Below are 23,668 nucleotides of genomic sequence, written 5' to 3' on the forward strand. Positions count from 1 at the left end.
TTCGGACACCCTGTATTACCATAACTCTTCGCAATATACACTGAGCGGACAAAAGTCACAGAATAGTGGTATGCACGTATACAGATGGTAGTAAAAGGTATAAAAGGTCAGTGCACTGGCGGAGGTGTCATTTGTACTCAGGCGATTCATGTGAAAAGGTGATTATGGCTGCACGACGGAAATTAATAGACGTTGGACGAGGAGTGGTAGTTGGAGCTAGACACATGTGACATTCCATTTCGGAAATCGTAAGTGAATTCAATATTCCGAGATCCACAGAGTCCAGAATGTGCCGAGAATACTACATATCAGGCATTACCTTTCAACATGACAACGCAGCGGCTTACGGCCTTCACTTAACGGTCGCGGGCAGCGGTGTTTGCGTAGAGTTGTCAGTGCTAACAGACAAGCAACAGTGCGTGGAATAACAGCAGAAAACAATGTGGGACGTACAACAAACGTATCCGTTAGGACAGGGAAATTTGGCCTTAATGGGCTATGGTAGCAAATTACCGACGCGATTGCTTTTGCTAACAGCACGGCATCCCCTGCCTCGCTTCTCCCGGGCTCGTGACCTTGTCGGTTGCACCCTAGACGACTGGAAAACCGTGGTCAGATGAGCGCCGATTTCAACTGATAAGAGCTGAGGGTTCGAGTGTGGCGCAGTCCCCACAAACCATGGACCAGGTTGCCAACAAGGCACTGTGTAAGTTGGTGATGGCTACATAATCGTGTGGGCTGTGTTTACATGGAATAGACTGGATCCTCTGGATTCGGCCACTTGGAGACCATTTGCAGCCAATCACGGACGTCATGTTCCCACACAACGATGGAATTTTTGTGGATGACGATGCGCCATGTCACCGGGCCACAATTGTTCGCGGTTTGTATAAAAGAACATTCTGGACAAATCGAGAGAATGTTATGCCACCCTGATCCACGAATCCCATCGAACATTTATAGGTCATAATAGAGAGACCAGTTCGTGCACAAAATACTGCACGGGAGACACTTTCGCAATTATGGACTGCTATAGAGGCAGCATCGCTCAATATTTCTACATCGGACTTCCAGCAAATTGTTGAGTCCATGCGACTTCGAGTTGCTGCACTACGGCGAGCCAAAGAAGGTCCGACATGCTATTACGAGATATACCAAGGCTTTTGTCACTTCAGTGTATGTGTAAATGACCTTGCGGAGTCGGAAGCTCCAGAGAGCTGTTCGCAAATGATGCTGTTGTATATCGAGTTAGGAAATTGTAGCAATGTGCAGGAAGACCTGCAGAGGGACGACGCATGGTGCAGGGAGTGGCAGTTGACCTTCACATAAACAAATGCAACATATTACTCATAAATAGGCGAAAATCCCCGTTTTCGTATGATTACACTATTTCCGAGCGATCACTGGAAGCAGTCTTATACATTAAATGCTTGGGAGTATGCGCATGGTGTGATTTGAAGTGGAACGACCATGTAAATTAATTGTACGAAAGGCAGTTGCCAGACGAATTATCAGAAAGTGCAATTCACCTGTAAATGCGAGAGTTTACAAAAATCTCGTTCATCTATTACTTGATTATTGCTTCTCAGTCTGGAAGCCGTTCCAGATATCTTTGATACAGGAAATAGAAAAGATCCAAAGAACAGCATCACGTTCTCTCACAGGCTCATTTAGTAAGCCAGACGTCATCAAGGAGATGCTGATCCAACTCTAGACCGAGCGAGGTGGCGCAGTGGTTAGCACACTGGACTCGCATTCGGGAGGACGACGGTTCAACCCCTCGTCCGGTCCGGTCATCCTGATTTAGGTTTTCCGTGATTTCCTTAAATTGCTTTAGGCAAATGCCAGGATGGTTCCTTTGACAGGACACGGCCGACTTCCTTCCCCATCCTTCCCTAATTCGATGAGACCGATCACCTCTTTGTGTGGTCTCTTTCCCCAGGTCAACCCAACCCAAACCCAACTCTAGTGGAAGGCGCTACAAGAGAGGCGTGTGCATCACGGTGTGATTGTTAAAATTCGTTTTTCTTAGAACAGGACACTAGTATATTGCTTCTTCCTATGTACAAATCGTGCAAAGGCCATGAAGATAAAGTTAAAGGAATTCAATGCTTACCAACAATCGTTATTTCCACCCACCATTCGAAACTGGAACAGGAAAAGAGGCAATGAAAGTGATATGCAAGTACTTTTACACTGAAGGAACAAAAGTCAAAGGACAGCGGTATGCACTTATACAGATGGTGGTAGTATCACATACACAAGGTACAAAAGGGCAGTGCATAGACGGAGCTATCATTTGTACTCAGGTGACTCATATGAAGAGGATTCAGACTTGATTATGAGCGAACTACGAAAATTAACAGATTTTGGATGCAGAATGGCAGTTGGAACGAGACGCATGGGACATTCTGTTTGGGAAATCTTTGGGGAATTCAGTATTCCAAGATCCACAGTGGCAAGAGTATACCGAGGACGTCAAACTTCAGGCATTACCTCTCACCATGGACAACACAGTGGCTGACAGCCGTCACTTTGTTCTGGAGCACGGGCGTTCACTAGAGTTGTCAGTGGTATAGACGAACAACACTGCATGAAATATGCGCAGAAATCAATGCGGGACATTTGACGAAGGTATCCGTTACTATAATGCTGCGAAATTTTGCGTTAATTGGCTGTGGCAGCAGAAGATCGACGCGAGTGTCTGTGCTAACGGCACGACATCACCTGCAGCGCCTCTCCTGAGCTAGTGACCGTATAGATTGGACGCTAGACGACTGGAAAACCGTGGCATGGTCAGATGAGTCCAGATTTCAGTTGTCTCCCCTACTGGAAAAAGTGCCATTGATGATTCGAAGGGTTATGTGGGTGATTCATAACGGTGCTCGGGCCACTTCGCCGTTAACACCCGGACGCATCTCCATCGTGTCTTCCCTGGTTGATGGATCGAACGACGGGGTCCAGTTGCATGGCCTGTTCGTTCACCGGATCTCCGTCCATGCGATTTCTGGTTAAGGGGGCCATCTCAAAATTATCATACACTCCTGGAAATTGAAATAAGAACACCGTGAATTCATTGTCCCAGGAAGGGGAAACTTTATTGACACATTCCTGGGGTCAGATACATCACATGATCACACTGACAGAACCACAGGCACATAGACACAGGCAACAAAGCATGCACAATGTCGGCACTAGTACAGTGTATATCCACCTTTCGCAGCAATGCAGGCTGCTATTCTCCCATGGAGACGATCGTAGAGATGCTGGATGTAGTCCTGTGGAACGGCTTGCCATACCATTTCCACCTGGCGCCTCAGTTGGACCAGCGTTCGTGCTGGACGTGCAGACCGCGTGAGACGACGCTTCATCCAGTCCCAAACATGCTCAATGGGGGACAGATCCGGAGATCTTGCTGGCCAGGGTAGTTGACTTACACCTTCTAGAGCACGTTGGGTGGCACGGGATACATGCGGACGTGCATTGTCCTGTTGGAACAGCAAGTTCCCTTGCCGGTCTAGGAATGGTAGAACGATGGGTTCGATGACGGTTTGGATGTACCGTGCACTATTCAGTGTCCCCTCGACGATCACCAGTGGTGTACGGCCAGTGTAGGAGATCGCTCCCCACACCATGATGCCAGGTGTTGGCCCTGTGTGCCTCGGTCGTATGCAGTCCTGATTGTGGCGCTCACCTGCACGGCGCCAAACACGCATACGACCATCATTGGCACCAAGGCAGAAGCGACTCTCATCGCTGAAGACGACACGTCTCCATTCGTCCCTCCATTCACGCCTGTCGCGACACCACTGGAGGCGGGCTGCACGATGTTGGGGCGTGAGCGGAAGACGGCCTAACGGTGTGCGGGACCGTAGCCCAGCTTCATGGAGACGGTTGCGAATGGTCCTCGCCGATACCCCAGAAGCAACAGTGTCCCTAATTTGCTGGGAAGTGGCGGTGCGGTCCCCTAAGGCACTGCGTAGGATCCTACGGTCTTGGCGTGCATCCGTGCGTCGCTGCGGTCCGGTCCCAGGTCGACGGGCACGTGCACCTTCCGCCGACCACTGGCGACAACATCGATGTACTGTGGAGACCTCACGCCCCACGTGTTGAGCAATTCGGCGGTACGTCCACCCGGCCTCCCGCATGCCCACTATACGCCCTCGCTCAAAGTCCGTCAACTGCACATACGGTTCACGTCCACGCTGTCGCGGCATGCTACCAGTGTTAAAGACTGCGATGGAGCTCCGTATGCCACGGCAAACTGGCTGACACTGACGGCGGCGGTGCACAAATGCTGCGCAGCTAGCGCCATTCGACGGCCAACACCGCGGTTCCTGGTGTGTCCGCTGTGCCGTGCGTGTGATCATTGCTTGTACAGCCCTCTCGCAGTGTCCGGAGCAAGTATGGTGGGTCTGACACACCGGTGTCAATGTGTTCTTTTTTCCATTTCCAGGAGTGTATATGCAGAGCCCATTCCAGATGTGGAGACACCAGCGTATTCATGCTACCTTTGATACTGTTCGGATGCAGCCTGGCCGATGTGAACGTGTGAGACAGAGGCTTTGAGGCACGTGGAAACCATTTTCAGCACATGCTGCAACTGAGGCAGCATGGTACAGCACATATTAGACCGCAGTCTCTGTAACGATGTATGCTTGAATAAATGGTCTCTAGCTTGGAAACCATGCATTTGCAGACATAAGTTCATTAGTTTTTTTTGTTCTGTATCCTTTCATCGATCAGTCTCTAGAGTTTGTACAGGGTAGGAAAAATCAGTCTGTATTGTCGACAAGGCACTGTACAAGAAGCTGGTGGCTCCACAATGGTGTGAGCTGTGACTGGCGGGAATGGACTGTTTCTTCTGGTCCAGATGAGCCAATTTCCTGCCATTCGTGGACTTTATGTTCCCAAACAACGATGGAATTTTTATGAACGACAATGCTCCGTGTCACCGGTCCACAATTGTCCACAATTAGTTTGATGAACATTGTGGACAATTTCAGCTGATGATTTGGCCGCCAAAATTGCCCGACATGAATCCCATCGAATATTTAGGGGCCATAATGGATTTTTTATGGCACATATTCGAGAGGTCAGTTCTTGCCAAAATTCCTGCACCATCTACATCTGTATGGATACTCTGTAAATCACAGTTAAGTGCCTGCAGAGAGTTCGTCGAACCACCTTCACAATTCTCTATTATTCCAGTCTCGTACAGCGCGGAAAGAACGAACACCTATATCATTCCGTGAGAGGTCTGATTTCCCTTGTTTTATTATGGTGATCGTTTCTCCCTATGTACGTCGGCGTCAACAAAATATTTTTGCATTTGGAGGAGAAATTTGGTGATTGGAATTTCGTGAGAAGATTCCTCCGCAACGAAAAACGCCTTTGTTTTAATGATGTGCATTCCAAATCCTGTATCATTTCAATGGCACTCACTTCCCTATTTCGCGATAATACAAAACGTGCTGCCCTTCTTTGAACTTTTTCGATGTGCTCCGTCAATTCTCTCTGGTAAGAATTCCACACCGCGGAGCAGTATTGTAAAAGAGGACGGACAAGCCCAGTGTAGGCAGTCTCTTTAGTAGATCTGTTACATTTTCTAAGTGTCTTGCCAGTAAAACACAGTCTTTGGTTAGCTCTCCCCACAACATTTTCTGTGTGTTCCTTCCAATTTAAGATGTTCGTAATTGTAATTCCTAGATACTTAGTTGAATTTATGGCCTTTAGAGTTGACTGATTTATCGCGTAACCGAAGTTTAACTGATTCATTTTAGCACTCATGTGGATGACCTCACATTTTTCGTTATTTAAGGTCAACTGGCATTTTCGCACCATACAGGTATCTTTTCTAAATCGTTTTGCAATTTGTTTTGATCTTCTGATAACTTTACTAGTCGATAAACGACGGCGTCACCTGCAAACAACCTAAGTGGGCTGCTTAGATTGTCTCCTAAAACGTTTATATAGATAAAGAACAGCGAAAGGTCTTGTAACACTACTTTGGGGAACGTCAGAAATCACTTCTGTTTTACTCGATGACTTCCGTCAATTACTAGGAACTGTGATCTATCTGACAGGAAATCATGAATCCAGTCACTTAACTAAGACGATATTCCATAAGTACCCAATTTCACTACAAGCCGCTTGTGTGGTACGGTATCAGACTCTCTGTCCGACCAGACCTTGGAAGTCACAACGGTACCGACTGGCCGCCGTGTCATCCTCAGCCCACAGGCGTCACTGGATGCGGATATGGAGGGGCATGTGGTCAGAACACCGCTGTCCCGGCCGTATGTCAGTTTACGAGACCGGAGTTGCTACTTCTCAATCAAGTGGCTCCTCAGTTTGCCTCACAAGGGCTGAGTGCACCCAGATTGCCAACACCGCTCGGCAGACCGCATGGTCAACCATCCAAGTGCCAGCTTAGCCCAATAATGCTTAAATTCGGTGATCTGACGGGAACCGGTGTTACCACTGGCGCAAGGCCGTTGGCAAATAGAAGGGCTCAGCTGGGATTTGAACTCGGGACCTCCTGCACACAAATCAGGAATCATACCCCCAGACCACTGAGCCCGTTAGACAGTGTCAAAAGGCTTCCCGAAATCCAGAAATACGGAATCCATTTTAAATTCCTTGTCAATAGCACTCAAAACGTCGTGCGAGTAAAGAGCTAGTTGTGTTTCACAAAAACGCTGTCTTCTAAATCTGAGTTGACTGTGTGTCGATAGACCGTTTTCTTCGAGGTAATTCATAATGTTGGAACACAATACATGTTCCAAAATCCTGCTGCATCTCGACGTTAATAATATGGGCCTGTAATTTAGTGCATTATTCTTGCTATCTTTCTTGAATATTCGTGTGACCTATGCAGTTTTCCAGTCTTTGGGTACAAAAACTGACTGCACCTGACAAGATTCGAACCCACAACATCCTGTATGCCAAGATGTTATCCTATCCATTATACCACGCAACCTTTACAATTCTCTATTATTCCAATCTCGTGTAGCGCGTGAAAAGAACGAACACCTATATCTTTCCGTACGAATTCTAATTTCCCTTATTTTATCACGGTGATGATTTCTCCCCCATGTAGGTCGGCGCCAACAAAATATTTTCGCATTCGGAGGAGAAACTTGGTGAGTGTAATTTCGCGAGAAAGTTCCTCCGCAATGAAAACCGCACCGGCAACAATTTCGCTATTATGGACGGCTACAGAGGCAGCATGGCTCAATATTTCTGTAGGGGACCTTCAACGATTTGTTGAATCCATGCCACGTCGGGCTGCTTCTCTAAACCGCGCAAAAGGAGGTGTGCCACGATATTAAGAGGTATTCCACGACTTTTGTAACCTTAGTGTATGATGAGCACGAAATAACATTCACAATGTGATCAAAAGTATCCAGACACCCCCAAAAACATACATTTTTTTTATATTAGGTGCATTGTGCTGCCACCTACTTCCAGGTACTCCATAACAGCGACCTCAGTAGTCATTAGACATTTTGAGAGAGCACAATGTGGCGCTCTGCGGAACTCACGGACTTCGAACGTGGTCAGGTGATCCGGTGTCATTTGTGTCATACGTCTGTAGGCGAGAGTTCCACACTCCTAAACATCCCTAGGTCCATTGTTTCCGACGTGATAGTGAAGTGGAAACCTGAAGGGACACGTACAGCACAAAAGCGTACAGGCCGACCTTGTCTGTTAACTGACAGTTGAAGAGAGTCGTAATGTGTCATAGGGAGACACCTATCCAGACCATCTCACAGGAATTCCATACTGCATCAGGATCCACTACAGGTACTATGACAGTTAGCCGGGGGGTGAGAAAAGTTGTATTTCATTTTCGAGCGGCTGCTCATAAGCCACACATCACGCCGGTAAATGCCAAACTACGCCTCCCTTGGTGCAAGGAGCGTGAAAATGGGACGATTGAACAGTGGAAAAACGTTGTGTGGAGTGACGAATCACGGTACACAATGTGGTGATCCAATGGCAGGCTGTGGGTATGTCGAATGCGCAGTGAATGTCATCTGCCAGCGTGTGTAGTACCAACAGTAAAATTCGGCGGCGGTGGTGGTGTTATGGTGCAATCGTGTTTTTCATGGAGGGGGCATGCACTCCTTGTTGTTTTGCGTGGCACTATCGCAACACAGGCCTACCTTGATGTTTTAAGAATCTTATTGCTTCCGACTGTTGAAGAGCAATTCGGGGATGGCGATTGCATCTTTCAACACGATTGAGCACCTGTTCATAATACACGGCCTGTGGCAGAGTGTTTACACGACAATAACTTCACTGTAATTGACTGGCCTGCACAGAGTCCTGACCTGAATCCTATAGAACACCTTTGGGATGTTTTAGAACGCTACTTTTTGCTAGGCCTCACCGACCGACATCGATACCTCTTCTCAATGCAGCGCTCCGTGAAGAATGGGCTGCCATTCCCAAGAAACTTTCCAGCACCTGAGTGAACGTATGCCAACGAGAGTAGAAGCTGTCATCAAGGCTAAGGGTGCGCCAACACCACATTGAATTCCAGCATTACCGATTGAGGGCGCCACGAACCTGTAAGTCATATTCAGCCAGGTGTCCAGATACTTTGTATCATATAGTGTATTTATTTCAACAATCTCGGTGACCAAGTATTGCGCTTTTTTCTACATTTTCACCATGAGTGTGCTATGTACACTCTCGCCCTCCAACGTGACATCACCTGTGTTCAGAGGGCTGCATGCATACATACCTGGTCTGGCGAACACTACTACTAACTCGCTAAATCAACCGATCTTAATCGGATAAAAAATTGTGGGACTATTTGGAAAGTGGGTGAAACGAAGCTACGAACATCCCCGCCATTTGGTATTTTTGCGGGATCTAATCGTCGATGTGTCGCTTCAGCTGGAGATGGCACACCTGAAGGAGACTGTGGACTTTGGACTCTGATCCTCCCAGAATTGAAGCCATTGTTAATTCTAGAGGTGTGATGTATCCTGGGGTTTGTTCAGTGTGTTTAAACATTTACTGCAGTGGACAGAAATTGGAACTGGATCGATTAGTGAGCGGGTGAGGTGCACTCACTGGCAGACCTCCTCGCAGTAGCAGTCTGGTGGGTGCGGGGGCTCCAAGCGGTGTCCGCGCTCCAGCAGCATCTCGATGAGCTCGTAGTGACCGCACTGGGCGGCCAGCATGAGCGGCGTCATGTTTTCCGGGAAGTTGGGGCTGTCCAGGCAACCTGCCTGCTCCAGGTCCGGGTTGTCTATGTGCTTGAGCAGCACGTCCAGAATCCGTGGTCGGTTGGAGCGCACCGCATGTAGCAGGCAGTCCCCCACGTTTGCGCCGTGTGAGAGCAGCGCCTCCGTCAGCTCCACCGAGCCGCTCTCCACAGCTTTGTGCAGCGCCGTCGTCCCCTGTCCGCCAGGTATAAGAATCAGTAGGTGCTCATTGTTACAGGTGCTCGCCACTACCCTATTTAACACTCGCATTATCTGATCAAAAGTTTCCAGACACCGCTATGGAACTCAGAATTGAGCACTAGACATCACGAGATGTGGAACCGCCTATACAGGGTGTTACAAAAAGGTACGGCCAAACTTTCAGGAAACATTCCTCACACACAAATAAAGAAAAGATGTTAAGTGGACATGTGTCCGGAAACGCTTAATTTCCATGTTAGAGCTCATTTTAGTTTCGTCAGTATGTACTGTACTTCCTCGATTCACCGCCAGTTGGCCCAATTGAAGGAAGGTAATGTTGACTTCGGTGCTTGTGTTGACATGCGACTCATTGCTCTACGGTACTAGCATCAAGCACATCAGTACGTAGCATCAACGGGTTAGTGTTCATCACGAACGTGGTTTTGCAGTCAGTGCACTGTTTACAAATGCGGAGTTGGCAGATGCCCATTTGATGTATGGATTAGCACGGGACAATAGCCGTGGGGCGATATGTTTGTATCGAGACAGATTTCCAGAACGAAGGTGTCCCGACAGGAAGACGTTCGAAGCAATTGATCGGCGTCTTAGGGAGCACGGAACATTCCAGCCTATCACTCGCGACTGGGAAAGGCCTAGAACGGCGAGGACACCTGCAATGGACGAGGTAATTCTTCGTGCAGTTGACGATAACCCTAATGTCAGCGTCAGAGAAGTTGCTGCTGTACAAGGTAACGTTGACCACGTCATTGTATGGAGAGTGCTACGGGAGAACCAGTTACCATGTACAGCGTGTGCAGGCACTATCAGCAGCTGATTGGCCTCCACGGGTACACTTCTGCGAATGGTTCATCCAACAATGTGTCAATCCTCATTAAGTGCAAATGTTCTCTTTTAGGATGAGGCTTCATTCCAACGTGATCACATTGTAAATTTTCACAATCAACATGTGTGGGCTGACGAGATTTTCTGTGAACGTTTGGGCAGGCATTGTTGGTGATGTTTTGATTGGGCCCCAAGTTCTTCCACCTACGCTCAATTGAGCACGTTATCATGATTTCATACCTCTACCTGTGCTGCTAGAACATGTGCCTTTACAAGTACGACACAACATGTGGTTCATGCACGATGGAGCTCCTGCACATTTCAGTCGAAGTGTTCGTACGCTTCTCAACAACAGATTCGGTGAGCGATGGATTGGTAGAGGCGGACCAATTCCATGCCCTCCACGCTCTCCTGACCTCAACCCTCTTGACTTTCATTTATGGGGGCATTTGAAAGCTCTTGTCTACGCAACCCCGTTACCAAATGTAGAGACTCTTCGTGCTCGTATTGTGGACGGCTGTGATGCAATACGCCATTCTCCAGGGCTGCATCAGCGCATCAGGGATTCCATGCGACGGAGGGTGGATGCATGTATCCTCGCTAACGGAGGACTTTTGAACATGTAGAGAGAAGTAATAAAATGAGCTCTAACATGGAAAGTAAGCGTTTCCGGACACATGTCCACACAACATATTTTCTTTCTTTGTGTGTGAGGAATGTTTCCTGAAAGTTTGGCCGTACCTTTTTGTAACACCCTGTATAAAAGGAGGCTGAGTGTTTTTGTTTTGTCGGTAGGGAAGCACCAATAATAGAATTCGCCGATCAAGAGAGTTCAGTGACCTCGTACGTGCACTAGACATTGGACTTCACCTCAGTAACAGATCCACCAGGAACATTTCAACCCTGTTAAAGCTTCACAAGTCGGCTATTAGTGGTGTGATTATGAAGTGGGAAGCCACAGCTAAAGAAGATCAGGCTGTCTTAATGTACCGATGGCCAGAGATCAAGCACTGAGGAGGGTGGTTGAAAAAAATTGCAGTCCTGCTAGCACAATGACTGTGTCTAAGAAGTTAAACAGGATGGTCGAGCAGATTCACATTTCTGTAGTCGATGCTAAGCGACACTTGAGGTGGTGTAAAGAGTGACACCGCTGGACAGTGGACAACTAGAAACGAGTGATTCGGAGTGATGAATCAAGCTATACCCTGTGGCAATCCGAGGGAAGGGTTTGGGTTAAGGAGGTTGTAAGAGGTCCATGACTAAAGAATTTATTGCTATCGCACTCGAGCAGATGTAATTTCGATGGATTGCTCACACGCTGCCTGCGATATGTAAGCTATAAGAGAATCTCAGACCAGAGAGCAGTGTTGTATGCAGTAGGAACTGTGTAGCAGTAGGAGTAAGACGTAGCTAGCAGTCGTGTGTATGGAGTTGGCTGGGCCGGTCGTGGGGAGCGATGGCGGTGCCTGAGCGTTGTAGTATAAGGTAAAAGCAGCCTCGCGCATATGTACTATTGTTATATCAAGTCCCATGTAAATGTTTTAAAAAGTCTCTTAATAATAATCTTTCTTATAAAAATTAACTTTTGGCAATCATTCATCTCGATTTAAAGAATTTACTAATTTCTCCAATCCATGGTCATTCTGATTATTATAAAGAAAAATCAGTTGTTTCCTTTTATACGTGACAAATTTAGCGGCCAGCATTGCACTGGGCTGTACCAGAAAAATTTCTTATAGGAACAGATATATACGCGTTATCCGGCGACTTCATTGAGGTAAGAATTTTCAATTTATTCAGAATTATCTTTCAGGGCCATGACGCAGCACTACTGACGTCCAAAATGTACCAGTTTAGATTCACAGTCAGTTAATTATTGAAAGGTTATATATGAGTCACATTTTTTATTGGGAGTTTATTCAAGTTATTATTGCGAGGTTACGGAATAATACACTGTGCACATTATTTTTTTACTCCTGGGAGGTTACACTAAACGCGAATGTTATATATTATAATTATATTTTTTACTGTTGGGAGGTTACAGGGTGACTGAAGAAATTAACTGCCATCAAGTTGTAGAGCAAACAGTGAAGTAACGAGAAGATCGTGTTGCAGTATGGGAATATTTTTCTTGGTTTGGTTGTGGTCCCCTTATTACGCCTAAGAATACGTTAAATGCGGAAGGGTATGTAAAGATTTTACAGCATCGAGCACTGCTTATAGCAGAAGAACAGTTCGAGGACAACGATTGTATCAGCATGACAGCCCATCCTGTCATAGAGAAGCGTGTCCGACGCAATAGCTTGTGGACAACAGCATTTCTGGAATGGACTGGCTTGCCCAGAGTCCCAACATGGAACCAGTGGAGCTCTGATTTCAGCTCTTTAGGAAGAGTTGGCTGCTTTTCATCCACAGATAGTCAGGCACCTCAATAAAAGTGTCTCCTCCACAGATATTCAAACATCTCATTGGAAGTGTCTTCAGAAGAGTGGACACACCCTACGTTAACGTCCGAACACTTTTGATCAGGTAGTGTACGCTAAGCCTATGTCCATGATTTATGGAGATTCAACAAAAGACCGTGTACACATTTGAAATTTTGGACCAGCATTATGTAGAAAGTCAACCTAATTCTAATCCACTTAATACAGAAATAGAAAGAGTCATGGTACTGTTGGCTTATAGACTCAATGTGTAAGTTCAGAAGCCTGATCGGAATGGATTTTCTTCATCGATGCACAATGGACAGTTGAATTGTTTCCTGTGTTTATCTGTTGAGCATAGGTAACTGTAAGGCCCGTTTCACACTGGGACGCTGGTGACGGTCGCCAGTGATGGTCACCGGTGACTCTGGTGAACACTCCTGGATCACTGGTGTCCTACACCGCAGGTATTGCCAACTGATTAGTTAGTGAAATGGACTCGCACAGGGGTAGCAACTAAATTTCGCTAGCGTTTCATGATCCGAAAAATAAGGTGCTAAATTTGAAAAAAAAAAACATACAACTTATCAATTTTGTTTTTTCCATCCATACTCTTCTCATTGAAGTCAGGCACAAACTCCGTTATAATTTCTTGCCACGCATTCGTTTTCATTACTTTGTTACTACAGTCACCGCTTTTCGCATCCCAAATAGCAGGACGACTTTCTACTTCACTTATAAAATCTTCCGTGTTAATCAAATCTAAACTCATGGCTAGAATATGTACAGTATAATGTACAATGAATGTTCCGCGTCTCTGTCTCAGAAATGACTGCCTGTCGCTTAGCAAACCTGCAGCGCTGTGTCTGTGATCTGTGTCCCAGTGCAGACACTTCAATGCAAAGTAATGCATGTCGGGCGGTGACTGCTGTCAAGACAGTGACCTTGTCCGTCACATGTGGCGAGGGTGAGTCACTGCTGGGTCACAGTGGCTCCGTGAGACAGTGTAGTGTCCCGGTGTGAATGCTCCAGTTCAAACGAATGTATCTCTGTCGGTGACCGACGCTGGTGACTGTCACCAGTGTCCAAGTGTGAAACAGGCCTAATGGCTGTATGTATAACGTGGTGTAATGTTTGTAGTTTATGTAGTCGAGAGAAGAGAGAGAGCGCAACTCTTCGCGAAAATATAGCCTACTCCTCCAAAATAAAACCAAGGTTGTTACCGAGCTTAACGACCTCATTCGACAGTGCCGTATAGCCTCAGTACATGAGACACAGCGGAGAGGTTTGAAATTTAAACCGGATATTGGCTCAATGTCCAGCAATAAGGAATTTTACCCCACCGTTTCTCCGTTTGTCGGCCAAATACTGGCGATAGACACTTCTTCTGACACTAACAATAAGTTTAGAACTGGCTACCTCTGAGTCATGCGCTTCTGTATGGCGTGCCTTTGCAACCCTGGCTACGGAGGTGGGGGCTGAAACAATGGTTTTCCAACCGCCAAACCTGGAAGATGATCGTAATCTCATGGTTACGTGCTATACTGTAGCACAGTGTCAATCCCACTTACTTGGGAGTTACCTTAGTTGGAGTAATAACGTTCCAGAAACATTGTTCTAACATCAAGATGGCGCGCAGTGATAGAAATCACATACTTCGAAAATAACCGCTACAGCTTTAATGTCCACACAAATGGAAATACTTGAAAGCTGTCCGCCTCCGTAGCGGTACCGTTACCGCCTACCACGCAAGGGGGCCCGGGTTCGATTCCCGGCAGGGGACTGGTTGTTGTGTCCATCATTGACACGCAAGTCGCCGAACTATTTTCATCATCATTGACACGCAAGTCGCCGAAGTGGCATCAATTAAAAAGACTTGCAATACGGCAGCTGAACCCCAAAGTGATCACAACCATAGGTGGAAGGATAAGCGGCCAAAGACACTACTAGCTAGGGCATAACCACATATGCCAAGCTAACATAACCAACGAGCGACAAACGTCGGCAAGCCCCTGCATATCAGCAACGTTGATTGGATATGCCAGCTGCTATTAAAGTCGACCAACAAGCTACAGCAGGGAAACCGACGAGCTTGCCCCGTGACGCACAAATCGCCAACGTCACTCCACACTGTGCATCTGATATATGACCTATCGGACACAAAACAATGATAACCTAACTGTTACAGGTATGCTGGCGCTGACCGAGAGATCAACACCGGCATCCACCGAATAACAGCACCGCACAACGTCAAAGGCATCGACATGCATGGTACCCACTACTAACAAAACCTACCCTTGCATGAACTGTCGCAGGCAGTAAGACATCCGCTACTGTTCTTTCTACCCGACCTAACTATCGCAGAGGTTTTTTTTCCCTTGGCTCTTGCCTTGGCACTTTTTTTTCCTCCGCCCTTCAAACCGCTACCCTTCGTTCGACATTCGACCAATCTATCTCTAGGTAAGCGCGTATTAACCTTAACCAGACGTACGCAAACATCGCAGCACCCACACCCTGCGACACCTCACTTTAGTGAAAACTAACCCTTATGCAGAGATGGCAGTAGACCTTTTGAGTTGGCCATCAGGCCGGTGTGGGCGTGGAGGGGCTCCACCTCCTATTAAAAAAAATGGTCTTAACCCCGAAGGGGATATCCCGGCCAATAAATGCCATACGATAATTTCATTTTACTTGAAAGCTTGAATCGGTACTATGTAGCTAAACCAATTCGATCCAAATCGTACTAAATCAACGATTTGCGTTGTCAAGTTTGCAATCAGCAAGCCTCAAGGAAACTGACAATCTCTTGACGAGCACTGTACCAACTCAACTTACTCGGAAGTGGAACCTAGTAAAATTCTAACTTTTCAGAAACATTTTTGCAACATCAGTATCAGTGAAGGTGAATAACATAGTTTGGGAAGTAACGAGTACAAATTTGGGGGTCGAACCATCCGTTGTCAAAACTACAACCTTAGCAATGTGTTTCTTCACTAGGAGTATGCCATCCCGTGTGGTATAGACAGCATGCACCAAGAGTCGACTGCGCTCAAAATAGAAGCTACTAACTGACAGCTGACTGCCTACCACGAACCCCAACTAAGAACGTTTCTTACTTGACTAGCAATGCACCACCCCAATTAGAAACAAGAGGCAGCCTACTAGGAGAGACCCAACGATCTACTTCCACATGACACCCACTTCATGTCACTCAAACAGCCCGTCCACGACCATATCACAGCCTCTTCTCGACTGGAGATATGAATAAAATCCAACAACAGAAGAGTTCACAGCTGGAACACAGATAGTTGGGTCACGCGGAAACCTCTGAGCTGGTTTTGGGCTGGTGTTGTAACGAAAATCTGTGTAGCTGGGATATATTAATTTATTATTTAGCAGTTAACAATGAAATATGTATGACTTCGGCTGTGAAGGTTGCAATACAGTAAATAATAATAATAATAATAATAATAATAATAATAATAATAATAATAATAACTCTTACAGGCAAACAAACACCTTGGGATATAAACATTAAGAATATAATTGTAAGGCTGTATTGGTTAATAAACTGCTGGATAAAAATATTTTCGTCGTCTACGAGGTATCACGTTAAGTGGAATGAAACCGTTTATACGAATACTACAGAGAATACCAAGAAAAATGTGGTATACACATATTACAATGCAAAAATATCTCGATGCTTTGGAGTTTCTTGTCCATTGTGAGAAAGAGATTACCTACACCGCCGCGCGTAGTGGCCGCGCTGTTTGAGGCGCCATGTCACGGGTTGCTCGGCCCCTCCCGACGGAGTTTCGAGTTCTCCCTCGGGCATGGGTGATGTGTTGTTTTTAGCATAAGTTAGTTTAAGTTAGTTTCAGTAGTGTGTAAGTTTAGGGACCGATGACCTAAGCTGTTTGTTTCCTTAGGATTTCACACACTTTGAACATCTTGAACATCACCTACGCTTCCGGTTAGCCTATTCTTTCGATATACACTTAGATTTACCCCAAAAATTCACTACTATCAATTTCAGTTTTTAACGAGCTTTCGGTACCTAGTGTTGTGTGAGCTCCACTGGCTTTTCGGAACCTTTCAAACTCTGGTGGTTTGTTGTTACGGCAATTGATCACCAGGATTTTAGCAACCTCGTCTGAGGACGGCATTTCTTTTGACCTTGCGCTAATACTACAGGGTCTGCTACAGCTATCATAATGTAGAGTGGATGGAGACTCATCTAATCTACAAAATCCTTAAGTGCACCCTATATACAATCAGCTGTCTGGGCAGCAGCCTATGATGTGTAGGAGACCCTACAGTTGTGAACACTATGTGGCAAGTCTAGGATGCCGCAGACTAACTTATCACATGACCTTTGAAGTCACTGGTTCATGCCTCCACTCGACTCAGTTCTAGGGACAATGCTGCAAAATTTGAACTTCTTTGAAATTCCATGACTAAGGACGGTCTTTTCAATATTCTTTGTCAGTCGCTGGAATGACCCGAGCTTGACCTTGGAGTCCAGACAACAGGTTTCTTCCAAACAGCACGCTCTGTTACCTCAGTGGCTGCCGGAACAGCCTCATTAGTGTGTTGAATCAGGCTTCAGGACGTATGCACTAAGCGCTTACGGTGGTCGTTACCGTTCCTTGCTGTCATTACCCTAAGGGGTACCTTTATTCGTCACATATTTCAACTGTTGACGATTGGCGGACCGCTGCCATTGTACGGTTACTTTCACCTGACGGGGGATATAGCAGGTTTCCAAAAAGTGAAGTGAGTCTCACTGGCTCAGTTTTAGTTTCGGTGAAAGGTAGCACATCATACACTGATGAGTCGAGACATTACGACCATGTGCTTAATAGCTTGTTTGTCTGCCTTTGGAACGAAATACCTCACTGATTCTGCGTATCATGGATCAGACAGTTTGTTGGTGGCTTTCTGGAGGTTTGTGGCATTAGATGTCTATGCACGGATCATGTAATTCACATAAAAAACGGGCCGCTGATTTCGGTAAGCTGTGATGACGCTCGATAGCGACCCAAACGAGCTCTATGGGATTTCTATGGGCGAATTTGGGCGCCGAAACATCAACGTGAGTTCACTATAAAGCTCCTCAAACCAGTGTAGCACGGTTTGGGCTTCGAGACACGGACAATTATACTGCTGGAAGATGACATCGCTGTCGGGGAAGACATCAAGCATGAAAGGATGCAGGTGGGTCGCAGCAGTCAGCGTGTCTTCGATTACTACCATAGGTCCCATGCAACGCAGGAGAATGTCTCCCACAGCATAATACTGCTCACAGCAGAGTGCGTCCGTGGCGTGCTGAACGTGTCGAGCCGCTCTTCACCTCGATGACGGCGTTTGTGTAGACGACCGTTGACACCCAGTGTAGCAAAAATGTGATTCACTCGAAGAGCTGACACTTTTCCTTTGATCGACGGTCGAATCCTAATGGTCCCGTGCCCACTGCGATGTAGTTGACGATGTCGTGGGGTCAACATATGAATACGTAGAGGGGGTTTACTGCGGTGCTCAATGTTCAACAACGTACGATGAACGGTGTGCTCTGGAACACTTGTGTATAGACCAGCATTGTGCTCTTTCGACAAAGATGCCACAGATCATCTATCCCACTTTACACAGCAGACAGGCCCCCGAAATGCACTTTCTGTGAAGAGTCGTGTACGACCAACAAACCATTTAGCGCCTAGTGTTTGCTTCACTGTCCTTCTACCTCGAAAGAGTTGGAAATTTGACCAGGTTCACTGTTTTTGAGATACTCGTTCACAGGCTCTGCATAATAATAATCCGACCATTGTCAAAGTCGCTTATCTCAATGTATTTTCCCATTTGCAGCCCATATCTTGGCCTGTGTGATCCCCCGTCCTGTCTGCTCCGGTTACAAGCTTTTGTTACCGCTGCAAGTGCCCGCAACGCCACCAGATGGAATCCAACGTCGCTGTGGGCAGTAGTCGTAAGTTTTGGCTGTTCAGTGTAGTTATTATCCAGTGGGATGGGAGCAATAGCCTGAGTTCCCCCTTACCACTGCCTCCCATGTACGGGGTCTGTAGACCTACTACTAATATAACACTCACAGTCGAATGGCTGACTGGTGATAGATTCTGTTCTTCCCACAGAGGAAAAAGTATCCAGGGTATAGGATGGAACTTGAGGTACCTTTGCTATCTATGGTACACGCCTCTTGGCAGTGTGGTATTTATATGCCCATGTCGACCCACATGTCACTAAATTTCATCATACGGTGTAAAAAAGGCTTAAGATGCTATACAGCAGTAAGCAGTCAGGATCGGTACCAATCTCCATCCCATAAAACCACAGATGGTCACGGAGCATGAGAACGGAGACATGAGAAGGATCCGTGTCATACTGGAGCAGACAGAGAATCCGGCGATTCACACTGCTAGGCTTGGCTGCAAACGCAAAATTTTGTGTCATTATGTTAACTGTTTCAATGTTTACATACGACCCCAAATAGACTATTGACATTATCCACACTGACAGCATCCTGGTCACCATATCATTACCTTCGAAATAAAGGTTATCTTTTAATTACAATTTTATTTAAGACTGTCAGTCATTGTCCGATTAGACAGACCAGTCAAGAACACGCCCTATGCAGTTAGTTGTGAAACCCTGAACCTAGCTCACTAGGCAGCCTCGAACTAATTTCTGGAGAGGTACCACATATGTGCAGTTGACTGAATATGTTTTGGTGTAAAAGTGAGTTAGTGAGTTTAGAAGTGCCTCGGAAATCGTTTATATGCAAATTCGCGAGTGTCAGACTTCAAAGTGTCATTACATTTGTGGGAAGACAATTTTATGAACTTGAAATGGTGCTCGATATGTGATGGCTAGAATTCGCGAACGAGACTGTCCCTAAAGCTTGTTTTTTCCTTGATTTTTCTATTAAAACACAAGGTGGCATCCCATTATTTCGAGACTTTGATGATAATAGCGCTGAGATTTTCCTGCTTGCCATTTCATTATTCACAGTCGACTGTATGCTCGTACGTAGCCACGACCGGCGGAAAGAAGCCCAGTTGGGACATCGAGACAACTTTACAAGACACGTGGTAAGTAAATCTTTAGGCAGTCAGTTAGGAAACTGGCAAGTATGCTGGACTTTCTCTTCACGAGTTAGTCAACGTAGTCCTTCACATGCAACAATTCGCAGGAACAGGTTGGGCCGTTGGCATATGTAGCAGAGTAATGTGACACAGCAGGAACCCTCCTTATGTCACACTAATTAATTAATTAGTTAAGTAGTGGGATAAAATTTATCCAGAAGGGATTTGCTATAGTAACTCTCTGAACACGCAATTCGTAACAGCTTTCAATCGTGTGACAACAATCAGGGCGATTTACAGCTTCTTATGAAAAGCAGCCAACTTGTCCCTGCCTGACAACAGCGTTCACAATGAGGCTGAATTGCGGTTGCCGCAGTTTTACAGAACAGTAAGCACTTAACTTTAAACAAGCTTGCTGATTCTGTTTCAATTTCTGTGTCTGTTATGCTACAAGAATTACAAGTGCCTTTAAGAACGGTAGCGATTAGCCGCCAACAAAGAGATTTCTGTCAGGAGAATGGAGAAACAAGTTATAAAATTCACTGATTCGCTGAAGTTACTTGGCACTTTTTGAGGTATGGACACTAACAAACTCAACGTAACAAACACCAAAATAGTTGAAATTAACGACAAATGCAGACAAGATACAGTGCTGCTGAAAGGGAAAACTAAATGGAACACCATTAGATAGTTATAAAATACGTCACAGAAAATATATTAAGCATGAAACTCGTAACGTCCGAAAATTCTTAATGTTATACCCTTATTCACACAGATATAAACTGCAATTTGGTGTTACTGATTTTTGAACGAAATTAAACCAATGGCATAATACGAAATACGTTTTTCACGACAGTTAGAAAATACTGTATACATATAAAGAAAAAGCAGTCATGATTCTTGGTACAACACGAAAAACTTTAGGAACTAGGTTTTCAAAGCGAATTTATGTCACAAATAGGAATTTACTGGGACGCTAAGGAAATACCGGAAATCGGCTCATGTATGAAACTAAACATGCGAAGTGCATACATTTTGCAATTGACAGATTAAGTGGCCCCTCATATACTACAATGGCAAAGATGAACACTGTAGCATTAGTTTGTTCCATAAAAAACAACAAAAATCGTGGAGAAGAATAAAGCATTTCTTCCATATGAGGCGGATAATAATGCTAATTTGGAATGAAGAGGGAAAACAAAGTCAAGAAGAAATTTTATTTGCTCTGACAAACAGAGTTTCTAGAGTATTGTTGACTGGAAGTTTACCTGGTGCATGAAGATAATAGACCACCACACATGATGGTTGAGGACTAAAATAAAACTGACGTATATTTAATTTTTTATCTTGTATTCGTTATTGTACATGTATATGTTGTACAATAGTACAATAGTACTGTAGAGAGATTCCGTTTACGCTTTACATAACTGAGCAGTGTGTGCAGCACGGACAAGTAAGTGATTTGTAGAAAATGCGACAATACTCTTCAAGATGTGTATTAGAGAACGACTGCAAGGGGAAGCAAGAATAAGATTTAAAGTCCCGTCCATGATGTGTTTATTAGACCCAGATTTGTCGAGGATGGGGAAGGAAACTGGTCGTTTCTTTTCGAAGGAACCAGCCCTGCATTTATCTTAATTCATTCAGTGGAACAATTGAAATCCTAATTAACGATGGCTGGAAGTGCGATTGTCTCCGGAATATGAGTCGAATATTTCAGCTACAGCGTCACCTCACTCAGCAGAATGAGTGTGTACGGGAATGAAGCTGAATGGTATGTTGTTGGCCTCGATGCTTGGGTCGAATAAATTATCAGTAGATAATAGAAGTGGATTTTCTTAATAATATGTTGTTGTTGTTGTTGCGGTCTTCAGTCCTGAGACTGGTTTGATGCAGCTCTCCATGCTACTCTATCCTGTGCAAGCTTCTTCATATCCCAGTACCTACTGCAACCTACATCCTTCTGTATCTGCTTAGTGTATTCATCTCTTGGTCTCCCTTTACAATGTTTACCCCCCACGCTGCCCTCCAATACTAAAGTGGTGATCCCTTGATGCCTCAGAACATGTCCTACCAACCGATCACTTCTTTTAGTCAAGTTGTGCCACAAACTCCTCTTCTCCCCAATTCTATTCAATACCTCCCCATTAGTTATGTGATCTACCTATCTAATCTTCAGCATTGTTCTATAGCACCCCATTTCGAAAGCTTCTATTCTCTTCTTGTCCAAACTATTTATCGTCCACGTTTCACTTCCATACTTGGCTACACTCCATACAAATACTTTCAGAAACGACTTCCTAGCATTTAAATCTATACTCGATGTTAACAAATTTTTCTTCTTCAGAAACGCTTTCCTTGCCATTGCCAGTCTACATTTTATATCCTCTCTACTTCGACCAACATCAGTTATTTTGCTCCCCAAATAGCAAAACTCCTTTACTACTTGAAGTGTCTCATTTCCTAATCTAATTCCCTCAGCATTTAATTCGACTACATTCCATTATCCTCGTTTTGCTTTTGTTGATGTTCATCTTATACCCTCCTTTAAAGAAACTGTCCATTCCGTTCAACTGTTCTACCAGGTCCTTTGCTGTCTCTGACAGAATTACAATGTCATCAGCGAACCTCAAAGTTTTTATTTCTTCTCCATGGATTTTAATTCCTACTCCGAATTTTTCTTTTGTTTCCTTTACTGCTTGCTCAATATACAGATCGAATAACATCGGGGACAGGCTACAACCCTGTCTCACTCCCTTCCCAACCACTGGTTCCCTTTCATGTCCCTCGATTCTTATAACTGCCATCTGGTTTCTGTAAAAATTGTAAATAGCCTTTCGCTCCCTGTATTTTACTTCTGCCACCTTCAGAATTTGAAAGAGAGTATTCCAGTCAACATTGTGAAAAGCTTTCTCTAAGTCTACAAATGCTAGAAACGTAGGTTTGCCTTTCCTTAATCTAGCTTCTAAGATAAGTCGTAGGGTCAGTATTGCCTCACGAGTAATATGCTTCTAATTAATCTCTTCTTGATTCTTGGTCGGTGACTTTTCTCAAGTCTCTGAGCCCTATTACAATACTGCTATTATTTGGATCCAGGCGGAAGGACGATGTCTTTCCTATCGTGAATGGCTTAAGGGGCCCTTCAATAAATTCTGATTAGAAATGTAATTTACACCAAGACGACAGGGTCACAAAGATAAAGACGATGTCATTAGCTCCAAAACTGAGAAACTAGGTACACTAAATGCATAAATTCTCAGTTTGCAAATTCTGAACAAGATCGCTGACATTCACGTCTAAAATCGACACGAACAATCCTCGACTATAGTTTCTGTGGCTGTCGTAATAACTTTCCTCACTTAGTGCAATGCAATGCATCTATACAGCCTATGGCAGTGCTGATACGAACTACAGTAGTGAAGCAGAAAGTTATTTCTGAAGGCTAAGAGACAGCGGCCACTGAACATACCTGGAAGTTCTTGCAGTTGATGTTAAATCCAGACTGACTGCGCAGGAATTGCTGCACAGCTCCGACATCGCCCGCGTCGATCAGATTGAAGAACTCGCGCTCACTCTGCTCTAGGGACGGCAGTATGATACTCCGGCGCGGCTCGTCTGCAGCTCGCTGCAAACAGACCACAACCACGTACCAGGAAATTCCGAGTTCCATCGTGGCCAGTGTAAATCTTCATCAATGGAAAAATGCTTAATGAAATCGTTGAAGCACCTTGTGAAGACATCGTTATATATATTTTTTTTTAGAAAAAAATTTAAATTCATCAGATATATCGTAATGTTCAAGTCTACTAAAGTTCTTTGCAAGATCGTCACATTTCTCTTGGGACCCCATTTTGCCGTACTCGAACCTTTTATGGCAACAAAA

General features: G+C 45.1%; 1 protein-coding gene across 1 annotated transcript in view; it reads right to left on the reverse strand.

Annotated features, from left to right (window-relative positions):
* Positions 1–23,455, reverse strand: part of LOC126125798 (short transient receptor potential channel 4-like) — a 282,592-nt gene extending 259,137 nt beyond the window's left edge. Inside the window, exons 1-2 of the mRNA XM_049915137.1 lie at positions 23,255–23,455; positions 9,091–9,419 (exon numbers count right to left, since the gene is read on the reverse strand). Coding sequence (XP_049771094.1) covers positions 9,091–9,419; positions 23,255–23,455 — 530 coding nt within the window. The remainder of the gene's footprint in view (positions 1–9,090; positions 9,420–23,254) is intronic.
* Between the last annotated feature and the right edge of the window lie 213 nt (positions 23,456–23,668).

This window comes from Schistocerca cancellata, chromosome 1 (genome assembly GCF_023864275.1).
Source record: "Schistocerca cancellata isolate TAMUIC-IGC-003103 chromosome 1, iqSchCanc2.1, whole genome shotgun sequence".
NCBI lineage: Eukaryota > Metazoa > Arthropoda > Insecta > Orthoptera > Acrididae > Schistocerca > Schistocerca cancellata.